This window comes from Rhea americana, unplaced genomic scaffold, assembly GCF_003343005.1.
Source record: "Rhea americana isolate MKP2758 unplaced genomic scaffold, rheAme1 scaffold_129, whole genome shotgun sequence".
NCBI classification, from domain to species: domain Eukaryota; kingdom Metazoa; phylum Chordata; class Aves; order Rheiformes; family Rheidae; genus Rhea; species Rhea americana.
This window is the reverse complement of record NW_028185361.1, coordinates 457,294-474,634: the sequence shown is the minus strand read 5'-3', so window position 1 is coordinate 474,634 and position 17,341 is coordinate 457,294. Positions and strand designations below refer to the sequence as shown.

The 17,341-nt window shown below is 36.9% G+C and overlaps 1 protein-coding gene across 3 annotated transcripts in view; it reads right to left on the bottom strand.

The window, feature by feature from the left end:
- Positions 1–17,341, bottom strand: part of SLC24A2 (solute carrier family 24 member 2) — a 102,144-nt gene that overhangs the window by 33,977 nt on the left and 50,826 nt on the right. For all 3 annotated transcript variants that reach the window (XM_085326203.1, XM_085326204.1, XM_085326206.1), the window contains exons 2-3: positions 13,941–13,979; positions 12,941–13,049 (exon numbers count right to left, since the gene is read on the bottom strand). In XM_085326203.1, the coding sequence (XP_085182329.1) occupies positions 12,941–13,049; positions 13,941–13,979 (148 nt within the window). The remainder of the gene's footprint in view (positions 1–12,940; positions 13,050–13,940; positions 13,980–17,341) is intronic.

The following is a 17,341-nucleotide window of genomic DNA, read 5'->3' as shown; positions in this document are numbered from 1 at the left end:
GCAGCAGCGCAAGGACCTCTGACTCAGTGTAACAGACACGGGGGGGCTTTCAGACCCCATAATAACGTCAAACTACACTAAAACTTCAGCAGAAAGAAAAGCAGCAGCAGAAAGGCATGGCAACCGAGGTGCTGGCAGTCCGGCTTAGATCTGCATTTGCCTCTACCCTGTCTGAAATGAGAGATATAGATAACCAGGAAGGAAAAAAAGGAGGCTCAGACCTTACAGAAACAGAGAAAAGGAACAAACAGATCCACGCTGGTGTGCGGCGCTGACGCTYGTCATGTCCTAGGCACTTGTACGACGCCAGCAGTGCAGCATGCCAAGCTTTAAAYGAGGTTAATAAGCAAAACTACCTCCAGGAAAAATCTAATCTTGTCGGTGAGATTACACTCTTCAAAGCTTTTATAGTCCTATACCCAGAGCAGGATATTTTATATAAACAACAGCATGGTGATGATGCTAGAAACTGTCAGYTGCACTTACATAAATTGTTTTGTTGATTTCAACAAAATATGTGCATCAGTGCTGCTCAGCAACACCAAAGGTGAAAGAATTGTATTCTAAAACATCACAATAAGAAAAACTAACAAAAACACTCCTAAAGATCAACCAGACAACTAAATTTGGCTTGATTTGGTATAACAGCCCTGTATGGTATACCTTTTTGAACACAACTCCTGGAAGGGAGCTGCAGAAGTGACTGTTCCCAGCAGTCTGCACATGCCATACACCATGGAAATATTTGAGCGCTAGAAGCCAGATGCCTCAAAATAGATCCTGCATGACGTCACCGATTTAAAGCCATCTTCCAATTTGTTGCTAAGATACTATTGCAAATTAATATTAATCTCATGAAAGTGTTCCAAAACAAAGGTTTTCTTAGTTCATCATTTACAGCTAAACCCAGGCACTCTTACTGCCGCCAATGTACAGCACTCATTTCTACTGTAAAACTTGGGAGTAAATTTGGTCTTTAGTGTTTATTTTTGACTTTTCATATTATAACAAGATTCTGTTTAGCATGATTGTAAGTAAATTCCAACTGAATTGAAGTGCTTTTTTAAAAAATTGGTAGATTTGAGAAGGTTTTCAGCTGTTAAAATCATCTGAAATTAAATGGAATGGGAAATCTGAAATACTGTGATAAAGGTTGCTTGGAAAGAGACCAAAAAAATTACAACATTTTGAAAAGTTGAGAATTCTAATTTAATGAAGTTAGAAGTTCAAATATATTTCCCAACTATTCCTGCACTTAACCCTCCCCCCCATATTCTGAATGTTCTATGTTGTTCTTATTTTCACCTTAAAGATGTTTGCTCTAAGGAAACAAAGACATTTTATTATGAAAACAAATCTAATGAATGTTAGAATAAACACATGAAGCTCATTCCAAAAGTGTTGTATGAGTTCCTATATTGCTAAAATCTTGAATTTGAATTCAATTTGATTTCTGAGTAATCTGAGTAGCTTCAACACCAGAGACTTTGCATGTTTAGCTATCTGACCTCAGAAATTCTGGAGGTTTGTCTGACACTGATTTAAATTGATGCCTACTATATGTTTGGAATTGCAAAATGCTTAAAATAGCCTAAAAGTTTGAAAAAAATACACTTTTCATATTGATCTTGCTTTCCTGAAATGTCCCCACTCTCAACTTTGAAGCATTATAAATCATTTCTTGCAGGTAACTATATGGTTGAGCATAATGAAATATTTCCTTGTAGATTTTTTCAGGCTTGATACTCTTTTCTGAAGCTCAGCACTCAGGATGATTCTGGAGATCACGGAGAGGTTGTAAGCAAAGACAGAAAGATAAGATATTTTTTTCCTGAAAGATTCATCAGTTTCAGTGTCTTATAAAATTGTTGTGCAGCCAGCATGTCACGTATGTAAGCAGCCTCTATCAGACAACGGGGAAAAAAGCTGGGAACGCTGACTTTTGATATCCTCTTCCTTCCCCTCCCTTCTTGGAGGACTGAAGTACTCATTACAAACACAACATCGTTAGTACATGCTGCTTAAAACCGGGCTGTCTAACCCCGCACGCCCGCCGTTCCCCCGGGAGGGCTGCCACAGCCAGCCTGGCTGACAGCCGGTATCAGCGTCCCTGCCGGTCTCAGGGAGTGAAGAGGATGCAGAAAGGCAGCTCAAGAGCCAGTCCTGGGCAGTCACACATTCATTGAATTAATTTCTTCCTTTCTGCTTATTTTCAAGCCAGAAGGAAGCAGAGGATTACTAATAATCTTGTCTGATGTTCCTGAAGGACTATGACAACATTTGCCTTATTATCTGTTATTTTCCACCACATACGTTGTTGCTACACCGTATCTAGCTAAACAGAAAGAATACACGTAATTATTCAGCTTACTTTTGCCAGGTGCATTCAATAAATGTTGCAGCTACCGCCTGTGGTGGAACACTATCTTCTGCCTGCTAAGTGCTGTGTCCCAGCTCCCATGGGAAGAAAGTGCAGCTAGTATTTCCAGCTCCTTGCTCTGCTGCCACGAGGGCTTCAGATATTGACTGCAGTCGTTCCTGATTAGGTCAGAAATGAACCTGGCTCATTTCTCAGAATACTTGGTAAGACATGCAGCTGTTCTTTAAAGATAGCAGCCTGTACTGCTAAAACTGTTATCCTATAGACATTAACAGTGTGCACCCCTCCAAAAAAAGTGTTACCTCAAACTCTCAGAACTTCAGAATTGAGCTTTTATATGTGCAAAGACAGTAATGCGTTGTGGGTTTCTTAGGCAAGTACAAGATTCTGACCTTACATTAAAATGCACTTCTGCATCAAAATTCTTGTCACATTTCTTCTATATATATTCTATATATATTCCCTTTAAGAGAATTAGCATTTTTGACGTTGACTTATTCTTTATTCAAAGTAAAGCTGCTAAAGAGAAATCTCTGAAGGTAATCCCTGAATTTTTAGTGCAACTCCATTGTTGCATTTTCCCAGTATCCAATTTCCCAGTTTCCCAGTGTCCCAGCTGACCCTCCCAGTGTCCAATTTCCATAGCTGGGAATGCAGTAAGGCATAAGCAGTGGCAGCTTGGCTTAAAAGGAACTGTGAAACATTTGGGAACAAGCAAGAGGCAGTGAACATCTTTTTGTGTATAGGTGAAGATTCTGAACATTGGTAATATTGGGGAAAAAACTTCCTTTAAATGGTAGGTATAGTRCTGGAGGCCATTTTCAGCTCTGCAGCTGGACAGTGTGTAGCTGATTTCAAGAGTCAAACACCAATAAACCAATAAAACCAATACATTTTAGCTACCTTCTAAATAGCTATAAACGCTGTAACCAGTCTTACAGTCTGCAAAGTATCAGAAGGTGAGCATGTCCTCCCCACAAACAGATCTTAAGGAGTAATAGTCATGCAGATACTGTAATGATAAATCTAGCCTAGCAACATTGCTGGCAAACACCTTTATGTCTCATGTTAGTGAAGGAACAGTTTCACAGGATTCAGCCTTAACTTTACCTATCAGACCATTGTTGTGAGAAAAACTGAGATTTTGCCTAAGTCTTTGTAGGTTTGGGCTACAGGTACAGTAGCAAGTGGAGAATATAAATCTTTTGTGAGTTTTCATACCCATAAATTCAACCTGTGGAAGGGTTGAAAAATACAAGACAAAAGGGAGAAGAGAAATAAAAAGAGGCTAGAAACTGGTAAGTAAAATTGAAAGTGAACTTGCAGTCAAGAATTATGACTTGAAAGCAAAAAAAAAAAAAAAAAAAATCCTGTAAATATGGATATATGCCGTTTGCAATAGTTCATTTTGCTGAGCGGGGCAGGAAAGCTGTCCTGTGAGCTATCAGTCAGACTCAAGCTGTGACATCTGGCAGACGTGATGATGAGTGTGATAACTTCATTGACTGGCTGGATCCAGAAAGGATGTCTGCCCATAGCCAAGTTTTGACAAATGGATGAAATGAAAAATGGACTTATGCCAACCTAGTTCTCTGCTGGAGGTAAGAGTTTTATGTTAGTACTGCTTGAATATTGAAAATTATTGAAAATACGGTCCAGTATCTGGGAACAACAGTGAGAGCAAAGGTGGAGCTTGGCAAGGAGTGTCAGAAAAAGTCAACAACGGGATTTCCTAAATACAATTTAGATCATTATTGCTCTTTGATCACACTAGCCCTGGAGAACTGAGCTTTGAACCAAGAAATTATCAGAGCTGTATAGAAAACTTTTTTTTTTAGAAAATGTTTTGCCCATTTTCCTTTTCTCTTATATGCTGAATGTACTCTTTGGTTACCTGCTTATTTGCTAGCAAGCAGAGGAAGCAGAGAACTACTGATTTTTTATTGCCTTTACTGCTTGGGCTATTGTTTTAATCAAACCTCTTGCACTTACAATAATGAGTTCCTACTTATTTATGCCCTGGGTGAATTTCATAGAATGACAGAATCACAGAATCAGTAAGGTTGGAAGGGACCTCTGGAGATCATCTAGTCCAACCTCCCTGCTCAGCAGGGTCACCTAGAGCATGTTAGACAGGGCTGCATCCACATGGGCCTGGAAGTTCTCCAGAGAAGATACCAGAAAGTATCACAGAGATCTGAGGCATGAATTTTGCCTGCAGTGAGAAGCTTCCACAGATTCTAGCTGAAGAGTAAAATATGATGTGTAGGAATAAATTGTTGAGAAAGCTAACATTTACCACAAAACAGAGAGTAAATTTCTAAATTTCAAATGTAAATTAGACAAAGACACCATTACATTATTTAAAATTTGCTACCTACAAAGAGCAATTTTGATTTTGAAAGTGACCTGGAAAGAAAAAATAGTTGGGCTTACACCTTCCTCGCCTTCTGAAATATTTCAAAGAAGGCCACAAAGGCTTGAAAGTGCACGCATGTATGCTCTCTCTCTCTCTCTCTCTCTTTCTTCAACTTGATTTCTCCTTTTCTTAGAAATTCATATTCACTATCCGTAGGATTAGAGAGTCTTCCTGGTGTTGAAATGGTAACTTAATAAAAGTATGGGAAAATTGAGTTATTAGAAAGGAAAGAGAACTGTTCCTCAGTTTTTAAATAGTTAAAAATTCTATCAGTGAAACTAGTACAGTGTGTTGCCTTCTCCTCTATATTTTGGAACTAGCTGAAGTTAAATAGACCTGACATTTATTGTTGCAGATTTCAAGTGCAACACAACAACTATGTGTTGCTACTAAGCTGTCCATTCTGAGACAACTTGTACCCTGAGTTATGTGTAATAAAAATATATCCAATTTTTTATCCATATCATTACCTACAGATGTATTAGCTGGATAAAAGTCCCAAACACTCTCTCACTATCGTCCATGAAAGTGCAGCCACTGCCTTCAGGAAAATCAAAACCAACATTCCAAAAATATGGTAAGAATGAAGTGGTCCATGCATGTAGGCAAAACAAGCCCACTCACTAAAATAAATCCACACTGCAAATTTGTATTTGTTTGCTTTTAGATCTACATCTACAATGCAAATTTACAATTACATTGCAATGCAAATCAACTGCAACATGTCTTCATAACAAAACTCTCTTCATTATCTGAAAATATTATTTCCTCTATGCTAAAAAACCCACATCTTTGTGGACAGCTCAAAATCCACAGCTGTTAAAGTTAGATTTATGTCCTCAGAGTTCTACAAGAAAGTCTGGAATTCAACTGTTATCATTTTTGGCTTTGAAATCTTTAGTAACATTTTGCAATTCCCTGGGGAAACAGTGATTTAATTTGCTTCTTTCTATACTTTCTGACAGATATTAACCGGATTATCTAAAATACTATCTCTGTCTATTTAAATAAATCTGCTCTTTATTGCACATAATCCCTGTTTTTTATGTTACCTATGCTGATGCTTAATGTGACAGTGTGGATGCTTCTACCTTCAGCCTATGAATTCAGTTTGATGTTGCAGATGTCTGTGAAAGTATTCATATCATCTACATCAAGCATGCAATGAGGATGTTTAAATTAGGAACATAATTTCCCTCGGCTCTACCACAGTTAAAAGGTAAAGCAAAGGGGACAGAGGAGTCACGGGAGAGCGATGTATCTCATCACTGCCACCAACCTCATTTGAGTGTTGAAAATAATTCTCAGGACAAAGCTTTCATCTTGCTATTATCTGTGTAGAGACTGTCAAGCCACTGAAAACTAGCCGTATAAAGAGACTATGAATATCGTGTCTTTTTTAAGACAAGATACTGCATTTTGATGGTAAGTCTTACAGTCATTTTTACTGTTGCCTGTCTTCATATTGGACTGAAATTCCAGAGGATGGACATAAAGTGAAGACATTAGATAAAAATAATTAACAGCTATTAATTTGTATATGAGCCTGGCAGGGAACCCCCAACTACTCTGGCAAGGACACACCAACACTTCAGCCTTCACCAAGAGCAAAAATGAGAAAGAAGAAGGATGCTGAACTCCTGTGGGAGGCCATGGATATGCCCCAAGGACACTCACAAATGATGAAGAATCTAGAGTACAGAAATATGCAGTGTCATTCACATTTATTTCATCTAGATATTTCCTTGCGTTAAATAAAGTGCAGTTGTAGCTAAAAGCCACAAAATGAATTAGTTTTTAAGAATTAATTCTTTCACCTCTGGCATCCTGCTGAGAAGTGCACCGCAGTCCCACAGCATCCACATGCTGGAGTTGAGGAAACTGGAAATAGTCAGGCTACCGGAGCAAGGTAGGAGCCGAGCACTGCCCGAGGGCTGGCTGGAGGCTGAGCTGCCTGGTCTTACTTCTCTGAGAATATTTATAACAAATAAACAACTTCAGCCAGAAAAGCTTCCCGAAGAGAGTGAGCCCAGACATGGTGTTATGGCTTAACCTAAGCCACGGGAAGAAAAAGAGCACAAGGGTTTCACAGACTGAGATCCAGAACTGGGAGTCTCTTGGGCTCCCCCAACTCAAGGGGAAGTTACCCAACTCCTGACAGTCAGTGCCAAGGTAAGATGGCATTTTTCACGCCATTTCAGAAAAGAATACAATGAGCAGAAACAAATTAGGCTGCTTAAGTTTGAGGTGAATTGAAAAGCTGAGAAATTCTTAAGATCAACAGACAGGAACATAATATGTTCTAGAGATTAATTATAAATTGCCACTGTGTGAAAACCATCGAGAATTACAGCATTCTTTATTTTCCTGATAAATCATTAATGTAGGTTTCAGGGTTTTTTCTGTCAGAGCAGTCAGTGACAACAGCGCATTTTTCTGCATTTAGTGAAGGAACAGAATTGTCAGCTCGGCTTTATGTAACAGAAGGTTACTTCTCCCACCAATAATGTGCATCATATTTATGTTTAAGAGAAATACGGAAAACAGATATGATAAACAGATAAGAGAAATACGGAAAACAGATATGATAAACAACAACTTTTCTGCAGAAGTACTGCAAAAAACTATTCTGTAATTTTACATTTTGGAAATGGAACTAAAGAAGGGAACAGGAGAAGACTAACAAAGATACATATCCTCCCTGGGGACTGAGCCACGGCATAGATTTATATCATACTCATTTTCATGCAGAGGGTGCCATTTGCATGTGAGTTATATCTTTGTCACGTGGAAGCAAGTGAGCTAACATCTAACTAAATCTTTCCCTTGCCAAGGAAGACATTTAGTTGGCCTTCAGGTTCATATCAGCAGACTGAAAAGGGGTAGCATGATAAGCAAACGGATGTGGAAATGAGAAGCAAAGGATTTCATTTTTCCTGTCCCCCATTAAACATCTGCAAGAAAAGCGAGGTAGCTTCAGGCTGTATTGATGCTCTGAACTCACACTTCATCACTAGTACATCCCCTTTTCAGGAGAGTGCCTATAGGAACCTCCAGGGAGGAAAATCTCCCTCTGCAGTCCTGAAGGAAGAACTTTTCAGAGCAGGAGGTGTAACAGCCAGAGAGCCCCTGAAGATAGAGATCATCGAACCCTTTCCTAGATCTCTTTCTGGTGGAGAGGTTGTATAATCTACAGCTTGTAGGGAGAGGGTAAGCTCTGTGTACATGGCAGAATAGAAGAAAAAAATCAGAAACAATTAATGATTCCCATGATATGTTTAAATTCCTTGGATTTTGGACTGAGGCCTGGCCAATATACCTAGTTTGATGAGTCAACTCTTATTCAAATAGGCAATGCTGGTATGAACAGTTCAACAGACTACTTGGTGAATAAAGGACTGCAAGACCAGCACTCAAGCAGAAGCAAATTTGGCACAGGATTTCCTGGGGATTAATAACTGGCTGGGAGTAGATGATAGCCTGATGCACAGGCAGTCTTAATCCCCAGGAAATGATCTGCATCAAGGTCATTATTTCTATAATAAGATAAAGCAAACAAAAACCCAATGTCGTTTGGATATTTATATTTTTAATGAATGATGAGGTTTCAATTGCATTGTTAATTTCACTTCCAGCTAATGAATATCCTTTACATTCACCAGCTAGTGGCTGAACACTTATTCTAGAAACATTAAGCAGAGATTTTAAAGAACAGAAGCCTTGCCTGTCTTAGACTCCTAAATCCATAGCATCACTGCACACCTTCCTGAATCCCAACAGCCACATATCTACTGACTCCCACTATAGATCTCAGATGTTATCTACCTGTCAGTGGTGGGGCAAAGCACTTTGCAAGTTCACTGCTCTGAAAGAATTCACAAGCTGGCTTTCACAAAACAGGCACAAGTCAGAGAAAAAATAATTTTGTGGGGAAGGAAGGACAGCTTCACAGATGTGGACTCACATACCATGGTGACTCTTTTTCTCTACATTTTGTGGAGAACAAAAACTTCTTAAAGTCATTTCCCATTCATTTCATATTCTCCTCTTTATAACCAACTGCATTTTTAAGAGCTTCTCAGTTAAAGCAGAGGTTGGTTGTGACTTGACAAATGAATTATTCAGGAGTAAACAACATGAGTTAGTTTACTACAAATACATTACTTGTTAATGTAAAAATAAGACTGTGTAGGTCAAACTAACCATTAGCAGTCATACAGCTTGTTCATTTAGTCTATAACGCTTACGTTACCATTAAGAGGACTTAGACAGGACTTCTTTTCTGTGACCCTTGCAAAGCCCTCACAAATCCAAATAACAGAGCTGTTTATCCTTTTCTGCCTCTATTTCCCTTGCAATTGTTTAACAGAATGCAATAAAGCTCATGCTTTATTATTGACCTAAATAGAAAGAAAAGCTGAATATTCAGCAACAGAGCAACAACTGGAAATTTTAATTTGCACAAGAACAGTTTATCTGGGAGCTGCAAAGAGACAGATAGAGCTCCTAGACTTCACAAGCAGAGATTAAAAGTCTGGTTCTTCTGGCCATGCCGACTGCAGGGCTTGCGGTGTCTGTCTGGGGAGTGCTGTGGTGGACTGACCCAGCAAGCGCTTAGGAAGCCACTGCGGGGAAATGATTGAGAGCAGGTGATAAGTGACACAGGGGGATGACAAAAAAAGKGCAAGGCAAATAGTAACAAAATACAAGATGAAAAACGTGTAGGAAGGAGAATGGAGTAATAAGAAATAGCAGAGGACWGGAAGAAGTGCAGAAAGAAAATGCCTAGTGCAGGGGATGCGTATGTGTAAATCTTGATTTAGACCTCTCACACTTTCTCCTTTCACAATGGTACTCCACAGTGTTTTCATATATTCGTCCATTGCTGCACATCTGACAAATACAAGCAATGACCTAACTTTTTGACCTAATGATTTAAGGCATCATGTGACAGAAATATCAAGGGGATCCTGGCTGGCTGAAATGGGACAGAAAAAATCTCAGCATCTCTGCTTGCTCTTCATTTGAATTCAATCCATACCCACTTYAAATGAATCACAAGAAATCCTTTTACCTCACAGTGTGTGTACTAGGTCCATGATCTTTCATTACACAAGCGTAACAGGTCTAGTTCCTTTGGTTTATACAAAACTCAAAGCAAACATGAATCATTTGTTTATTTCTTCATTATATTGGTGTCTGGTGATGTAAAAGGGCATGCGAAATGGAGCTGCACATTTGCCTATTATTACAGGTGACCCTTTACAATTCAATTTCCACAAGAATTATGTTCTCCTATAGAACAATGATGATTGTTCTCTTATAGAACAAAGGACTGTAGATTTCAGGAACTTCTGTCAAATACTGTCCATTTTTCTTTTAATTCTTAGCAATGAAATGCTATTGGCTTAAAAAATTACTTAGCATGGTAAATATCTGTTAAAAGTCAACATCAGCTGACAGTTTAATGTTCATTATATACAGGAAGATTAAAGCACAAGAATATTGTGAGTGTTTGGCACATTAAATTCATAAAGATCCAAATACATAATCATCASTGTATGTAGTAGGTTCTTATAACTGTTACTATATATATTTTTGACTTAAATTCAAATTTGAAGTATTTGGATGCTTTTGTAATATAAAGTATGTGTATTAACATAGTGACCTCCAAATTTGCTGACTATTTTTACCCACTGCAGATAGAGTATTTTTATCAATAATTAAAGACCTTTGCTTTTATGAAGGTTCGCAAAATTATTCAAATAGAGATAAAGAATTTTGTCACTTAAAACCTCTGAATCTCAAGAAAGTGTTCAGCGATATGTGCTCTCTAAACCACCTGCAACGAAAAGTATCTTGAAAGCCAAAGCTGCCTCTGAATAACGCGCTGCCTCAGAAGGCTTTAATGACCTTAACGCCATGTTTTTCATGTGTCTCTCCAACAAAATGGTTAATGCAATTGGACACAGTTGTGAAAAAAAAAAAAAGCGCTCAAGTTGCACAAGTGAAAACATTTGTCAAATTACATTCCTATATTGGCACTTCTATGCTTTTACAAATTAAAATTTTGAATTTTGTGAAGTCAGTGGAAATTTGAAATACTATCTTTTTTGATATTAGTATCAATGTAGAGGTCTGCACACAAACATATAGGTATTTTTGTTGCTTCCTTACCCATTTCTACATGAAAGCTGCACATTAAATTACAGTATTTACAGTAAATGTTATTATAGAGAAGGTTAGACTGGTTTTYGCATTGTAAATTTTAACTCACTGTGCTAGTTTTAATGAAACATAAAAGGGGCCACTGCCCTGAACTCAGTTAAAGGCCACTAGACCTTGGARTTCTAATTTTGAAACACATTAATGTGAAGACAAGTATAAAAGTTTGGATAAAAAAGAAAGAAAGAAAAGTATTCTGAGCAAGGAGACCCTAAAAATATCTTTTGGTATTTTTACATAAATCTTTACATAAAATTTATCCATTGCAGCCATCTCTGTCRAACCATGCTGAAGGCTAGTTTTTTCTGACATAATGACGAGTAGTGTTATCTTACTATAATATCAAATTTTCAARAGTGCTTGGCTGCTGCGTCTCCTAAGTCAGGCTCTAGATTTCAAAATCTTTCTTTTCCTCTTGGGCTCACAAAGGTGGGATCCTCTGCATCACTCTCTATGGTGCAGGCTTGCTATGGGGAAAAGAAACTGGAAAAGGTCTGGACGCTGAACAAGCTATGTGTGAGAAACAAATGAAGGAAGCTTGAGCAACAGAGAAATACRTAATACTTGACAGCTGATCTTATTTCTGAAAAATTTTAAAGTCTAAACTGAACTCTAGTCAAATTTTCTAGCTTCCTTTTGGTCTTTCATCTATCATTTAGGTTTTCTCCCCAATAATGGGTTCTACCTAATCTGCCTCTGTTCTCATATCTTTAAAAAAAGAATTGATGAAACCTTCTTCATGTTGAAATTTTTCTTTGCACTAGCACTTAGTGCAATTCGGGACATCACAGATGCATCTGTGGCCCAGAAGCTTTTCTTTAAAGGAAGAGAGGAGTGCAAGGGATTKCCATGAAAAACTATAATTTACAAGCTGGGGTAGGAAGTCTGCTAGCCAGAATTCAGTTTTCTTGTCACAACAGTAAGGTATAGAAGACCCCAATCAGCTGCTAAGTTGTCCTTATGTTGATACAAGGGGTGTAAGCTTCAGCCTTTTGAGATGGAAACGGTAAAGTAGACGCGCTTTGTCCAAGAGAGACAGAGCAATTTAAAAAGTCACATGCAAGGTTGCAGTGAGAAACATACAGCAACTTAAATGCAGAAAGGTAATACATATACTTTTATAACAGCTAAAGGCTGGAAGTTCTTCCTGTTAGTAGTGTTTAAGGTCACTTTAGTCGATCGTATTTATTTCTCAAATGCAATTTCCAAACATAATTACTGCTGCAGCAAGAAAAGACACACTCACCAAACACAGACTTGAGCAGGAATTTTTGGAAGTCAGTCAGAAGCTAATACTCAAATTACCCCACATTAGACCAAAGAAATTATGTCTTTCTTCTAAATTATGTCTCTGAGCACAGAGAATACAAACTATACTATGCTTGGATATAGYGAACAAGCTGTTAGTGTGCATATCACACAAAGCAATGTTGGCTGCATTGTCTCTAAGCTCAGTGTTTATCTACCCAAAGTCAAACCAGCAGAGTTTCATCCTTCTTTATATCCCATATGACAAAATACTGGTTTGGCTTTTTTTTCTGACGTACTAAAATCAAAATTAGGGAACAAAACAAAAACCCTGTGAAATTACAAAAGTACAAGAGGATACAATTTTTATAATTTTTGCATTCACACTGAAGTCAGAAGTAGAAAGAAATAACAATTAATACACATATCAACCAGGTGATCAGTTTTACTTAGTAACRCAATGAAACATTTCTTAATTTACAAGTCTCAGTGGGAACATATATACCATGTCACGACAGTGTAAAACTCTTTCRGCAAATTCAAACACATCTAGAAAAGACTGGTGAAAGTAAATACAAATGTAAAGGATATTTTCATGGGGAGAAGGAAAAAGAAAAGTATTTGTTTGCTTTTCCAAGAGAAAATAAAATTAGATAAAACAGAAATACCTTCAGCAAGTGGGTCAAGTGTGTGAATCATGAGTTGAAAGATGCTGTTCCTCATTAAGCTGTTGTGGAGAGATGCAGAGCTTCCTCCCCGCTGGAGACGTGGCTTTGTCTAAGTAGAAAAAGAAGGGAAAGATTTTTTTTTTTTTTTGTGGAAACAGGTCTGAAACACTCTGGATTAATCTCACCACACAGTGAAACATTTTCAGTCATCACCTATAGCAGAGCCTATTAATCTATACCGCACATTAAGCATTGTCAGGTATATCTCCAATTTCTCTGCAGAGGATGGTTCATCAGATTAACCATTACTCAGTATACTAGGACTCAGGAAAAGAGCAGGAAAAGAAATATCTAGCTCCATGAAAGCTCTCAAAATGTAAAGAAATCAAAAAACTTATACTTGTGTCACGACAAATTCATAATTTGTTTCTTTGTAGAAACTTGTGATAGAATTCCTGGAGTAAATTCTAAGTTTAAGTGCCTCTGTGTATTGCGAACTTTCAGATCATCAGGATAATGGAAGATTTTGGTCACTTACAGACTATAAGATCCTATTTTTAATGGCAAAACCCTTAAGCTCAGTCAGAGTATAACATATGCCTCACTTTTTGGTTCCATACATTAAATACTGATTGCAAAAACAGTGCTGGAGTGGTAAGGCAGTGCAGCCACCTGCAGTAATGGAGCTAACATACAAGCAGCTTTTACATGTTTTAAGGAGTTTTAAATATGTAGGTGATATTCTTTTCCCTATATCATTGTCTAATACAACAATGTATTGAATATATCCTGCAGAGTAAAACTGCTTTGTTGATGGCAGTGCACAAATTGTGGACTAATGATTCCTTTACATTCCTTTATAATTCTATAGCAGCGTAAGAGAGGAAAAGGAAAGTCTAATAACTCAGAAAAGGGCTGACATGTGGCTGACCAAAGAAAGATTTGTCTCACCCATCCTTTTCAGAAATAAATGCTCAGATGTATACTAATTGCTGCCTACCGTCAGTGTTTGGTCATCCTTGTCTCCAGCATTAGGTGACTGCATGAATGGGAAAAAGAACAGAAAGAAGTGTCAGATGGAGCATGCAAAGAATGGCAAGGCAGTAAAACACCATATACCTGTGCATCGATTTTAAGAACGTTGTGATAGGTTTTTGAACCACTTGACTTAAAGTCTCATAGAGATTAAACTAATCACTGTGAATTCACATCAAAATGTTGCAGGAGTCTTTTATTTGTGTCTATTTCTAGGGCAGGAAATATCATAATTTGAAGGCCTAGCATACCACAGCCAGGCTACATGTCATGACACTCGCTTCTTGCAAACACGCAGCAGCAGAAACTCCCAGCAGATCAAACTATTTGTCAGACTGATGCTTGAAGGAGTAAATGAAGATTGATCAACTGCTTAATAAAAGCCTAAGAAAGAATAATATTACCCTGTTATTTTGTAGGAAGGGACTACACATTGAAATGAAAGAAAGTCATCTCAACCTCTAGCCTCTCCCAACAAAAGGTCATTTAGCCTCAACTAGTAGGAATAGTTAAGGACAGGCTGCACTGTATGTGTTATTGTCTTGTAGGAGTATAAGAGTGTGGATGAATTTTAAACGCAATTTTAAAGACACTTCAAAGTAAGCGACGTAGCCCAGAGGTGAACCTTGCCTCCCCAGGACAACAGCAGYGGAGCAGAGACATCCCCAGGATACATTTCTGAGGATGAGGCTGGCTTTCTCTGAAACCAAGCCAGTGCCAAATTTTTACATCTGATTTGTAGTCCTGTATTTTGCTTTATCTTTAACAAAATTAACAATTGTGTTTAACAGGCACCCAGAACTTCTGTCACCAACGAATTACGTTTCCATAGCATTTTGAAAGTTTTGTAACAAAGTCATGTTATTTTTCTAGTCATTCTATTTAGCTCCAAGAAAGTTAATATCAGAACACATGAAATCAGGAACAGCAGTAAACAAGTACTAATTAAAACATGACACAGTGCAAACTCTAGCTGTATCACATTCTTCCTTACTTGCTTGTCATCTGTTCGATACTAGCTGGTGTATGAACAATTTCCTGCACACCAAAGCTTTTGTTGGAAAAGAAAGAAGGAAAGAATGAAAGAAAGAAAGAAAGAAAGAAAGGAAAAGAAAATAGAAACTATGTGTTTTAAAATGTAATTAAAAAAAGTGAAGGTATCTTCCTTCTTTGCATTTCTGTAATTTATATATAACAATACATACTCATACTCTTTCAGATACAAATCCATACACAGACTTGCACATGCAACTTTTATTTTTGCATACTTTCAGGAATCCTCATGTGAGGGCAAATTTATTTTGCACTCTAATTTACAAGAAGGAAAAAGGGACAGTACAAGTTATTTTTGTTTTTACAGAAGCTATTTTGATTTGACAACAGAGTCCTAAAGTTCAGTGTATAGTTACGTATGTAAAGCTTCTGATAAATGAAAGAGTTGCAAAAACTGGGTTTTTAATATGAAATACAGAAATTATTATTAGGGAGTTGGAATTTATGGAAATATGAAATTTGTTTCTAAATTTAAATATTGAAAAAAGGTATGAGCATAAACAGGAATGTATTACAGATAAATCTGAGTCATTTATTCAGAAAACAAATGGTTAAGGAGCAGCACTTTATGGACAAGAGGAATTGAGAGTGTTCTGCAACCCTCAAAAATACCGAGCACATTGTAGACTTAATATGGAGGCATACCTAAAAAACATTCAAGTTAAAGGTAACACTGTCCTTTACTTGAAATGCAACTGATGGAGGTTTGGTGAATGTATAGAAATAACTAAACAATTATTTATACCATATTATTAAATCTCTATAATACAATAGTTGATATAAAAAGAAAGAATAATAAAATATTGTGCATGTACATTAAGAAAATAAATAAGAAGTTAAGAATACATATAAGTTATTTAATTCTTCTTAACAGTATGGAATGGGATATACGATATGAGAATGTTGAGAAACACTTTTTAAATTGTTTTTTCCAGACATGATCAATAATGCAGTTGTTCCCGAGMTTAACTTGCTGGTCAAGTTACATCCTCGCAGAAATGTTCAAGACTGGAATACAAATAAAATTTTAAGGCAAAAATGTCTCTGCAGTTTTAAAAACAAGACTGCAAACAATGATGCCCTATTTTGGGGACACTAATTACAAATCATGTCTGGATTATCACATGGAATAACAATAATAATGCCCTAAAATAGTATCTTTAATTTGGCAGTTGAAAATTCACTGGCACTGCTGCTGTTTACATCCCATATTTGATGATATTGTGTTCTTAATACAATAGCAAATTAAGCTATTGTCCTATCGTTCCTACAGTTCATAGGGAGTTCTGCATGTAGATATTCAGTGCTAAGAGTTTTGGATACTACATACCACACTGCAAAGTATTGTATTTCCCTTGTAGAAACATTTATTAGTCAGACATTTTACAAAAATCTTAAATTTAATACCATATTTAAAAACCAGGGCAAAGTTAAAATGGCTATATTTCTTTACACTGTATTTTTGCATTTATTGATGAGTGATTTGTTTTTTTATTAGACAACAGTTTCTATAAAAGTAAGTTGGCTCTTAAATCACGGCAATCATTGAATATTAGTTCCCTCATGATAAGAAAGAAATGGAAATTAATTAYAATCTCTGCATTACATATTTTCTGCAAGGGAGTAGTAATCTTTTTCAATTTCAATTTCAAATCTTTTTCAATTTCATATTATAACTTCTCTAAAAACATCAGGTTGTTGTAGTCAAAATGCAAAATGAATGTAATGTATTCCAGTACACTTATTCAAAAGTATCTCCGACACTACCTCTCATTCTGCTTCTGTTGGAATTAAAAAGTGATTAATCATTAAACAGTTTACTAGATTTTTAGAGAAGTCACTGAGCATGTGTTGGCTCTTATGTATGGCCTGACAATACTTACAGTTCATTCATCCTCCTATCTATATCAGTGATCGCTACTTAAAGTTTGTTCTTTTTGTGCTAAAAGCCTTAAAACATTTTATTTCAGGAATAATCCAAACCAAGTCTACTTGCTATGAGGAAATGATCTTTGGTATACTTTTCCCTCATCTCTTATTTCTCATTGGCATAAATCCATTACTGATTAAACCTGACATCTTCCTTTCCAGTGCTTCTATCTTCTGACTTCTGGAAAGCTAAATACCTGCCTGTAAAAGTGCCATAAAGAGCTTCATTATATAACAATGCTCAGTAATGTCTGATAGATGTCTGTAAAGATACTTCATTTGATCACTGGTGAGTGTAATTGATCTGAATTGTTCAAATGACTTCTCTGCTATATCTTCTCACACAATGCTGATATGAAAGAAAATGGTTCAAATTAAATAAAT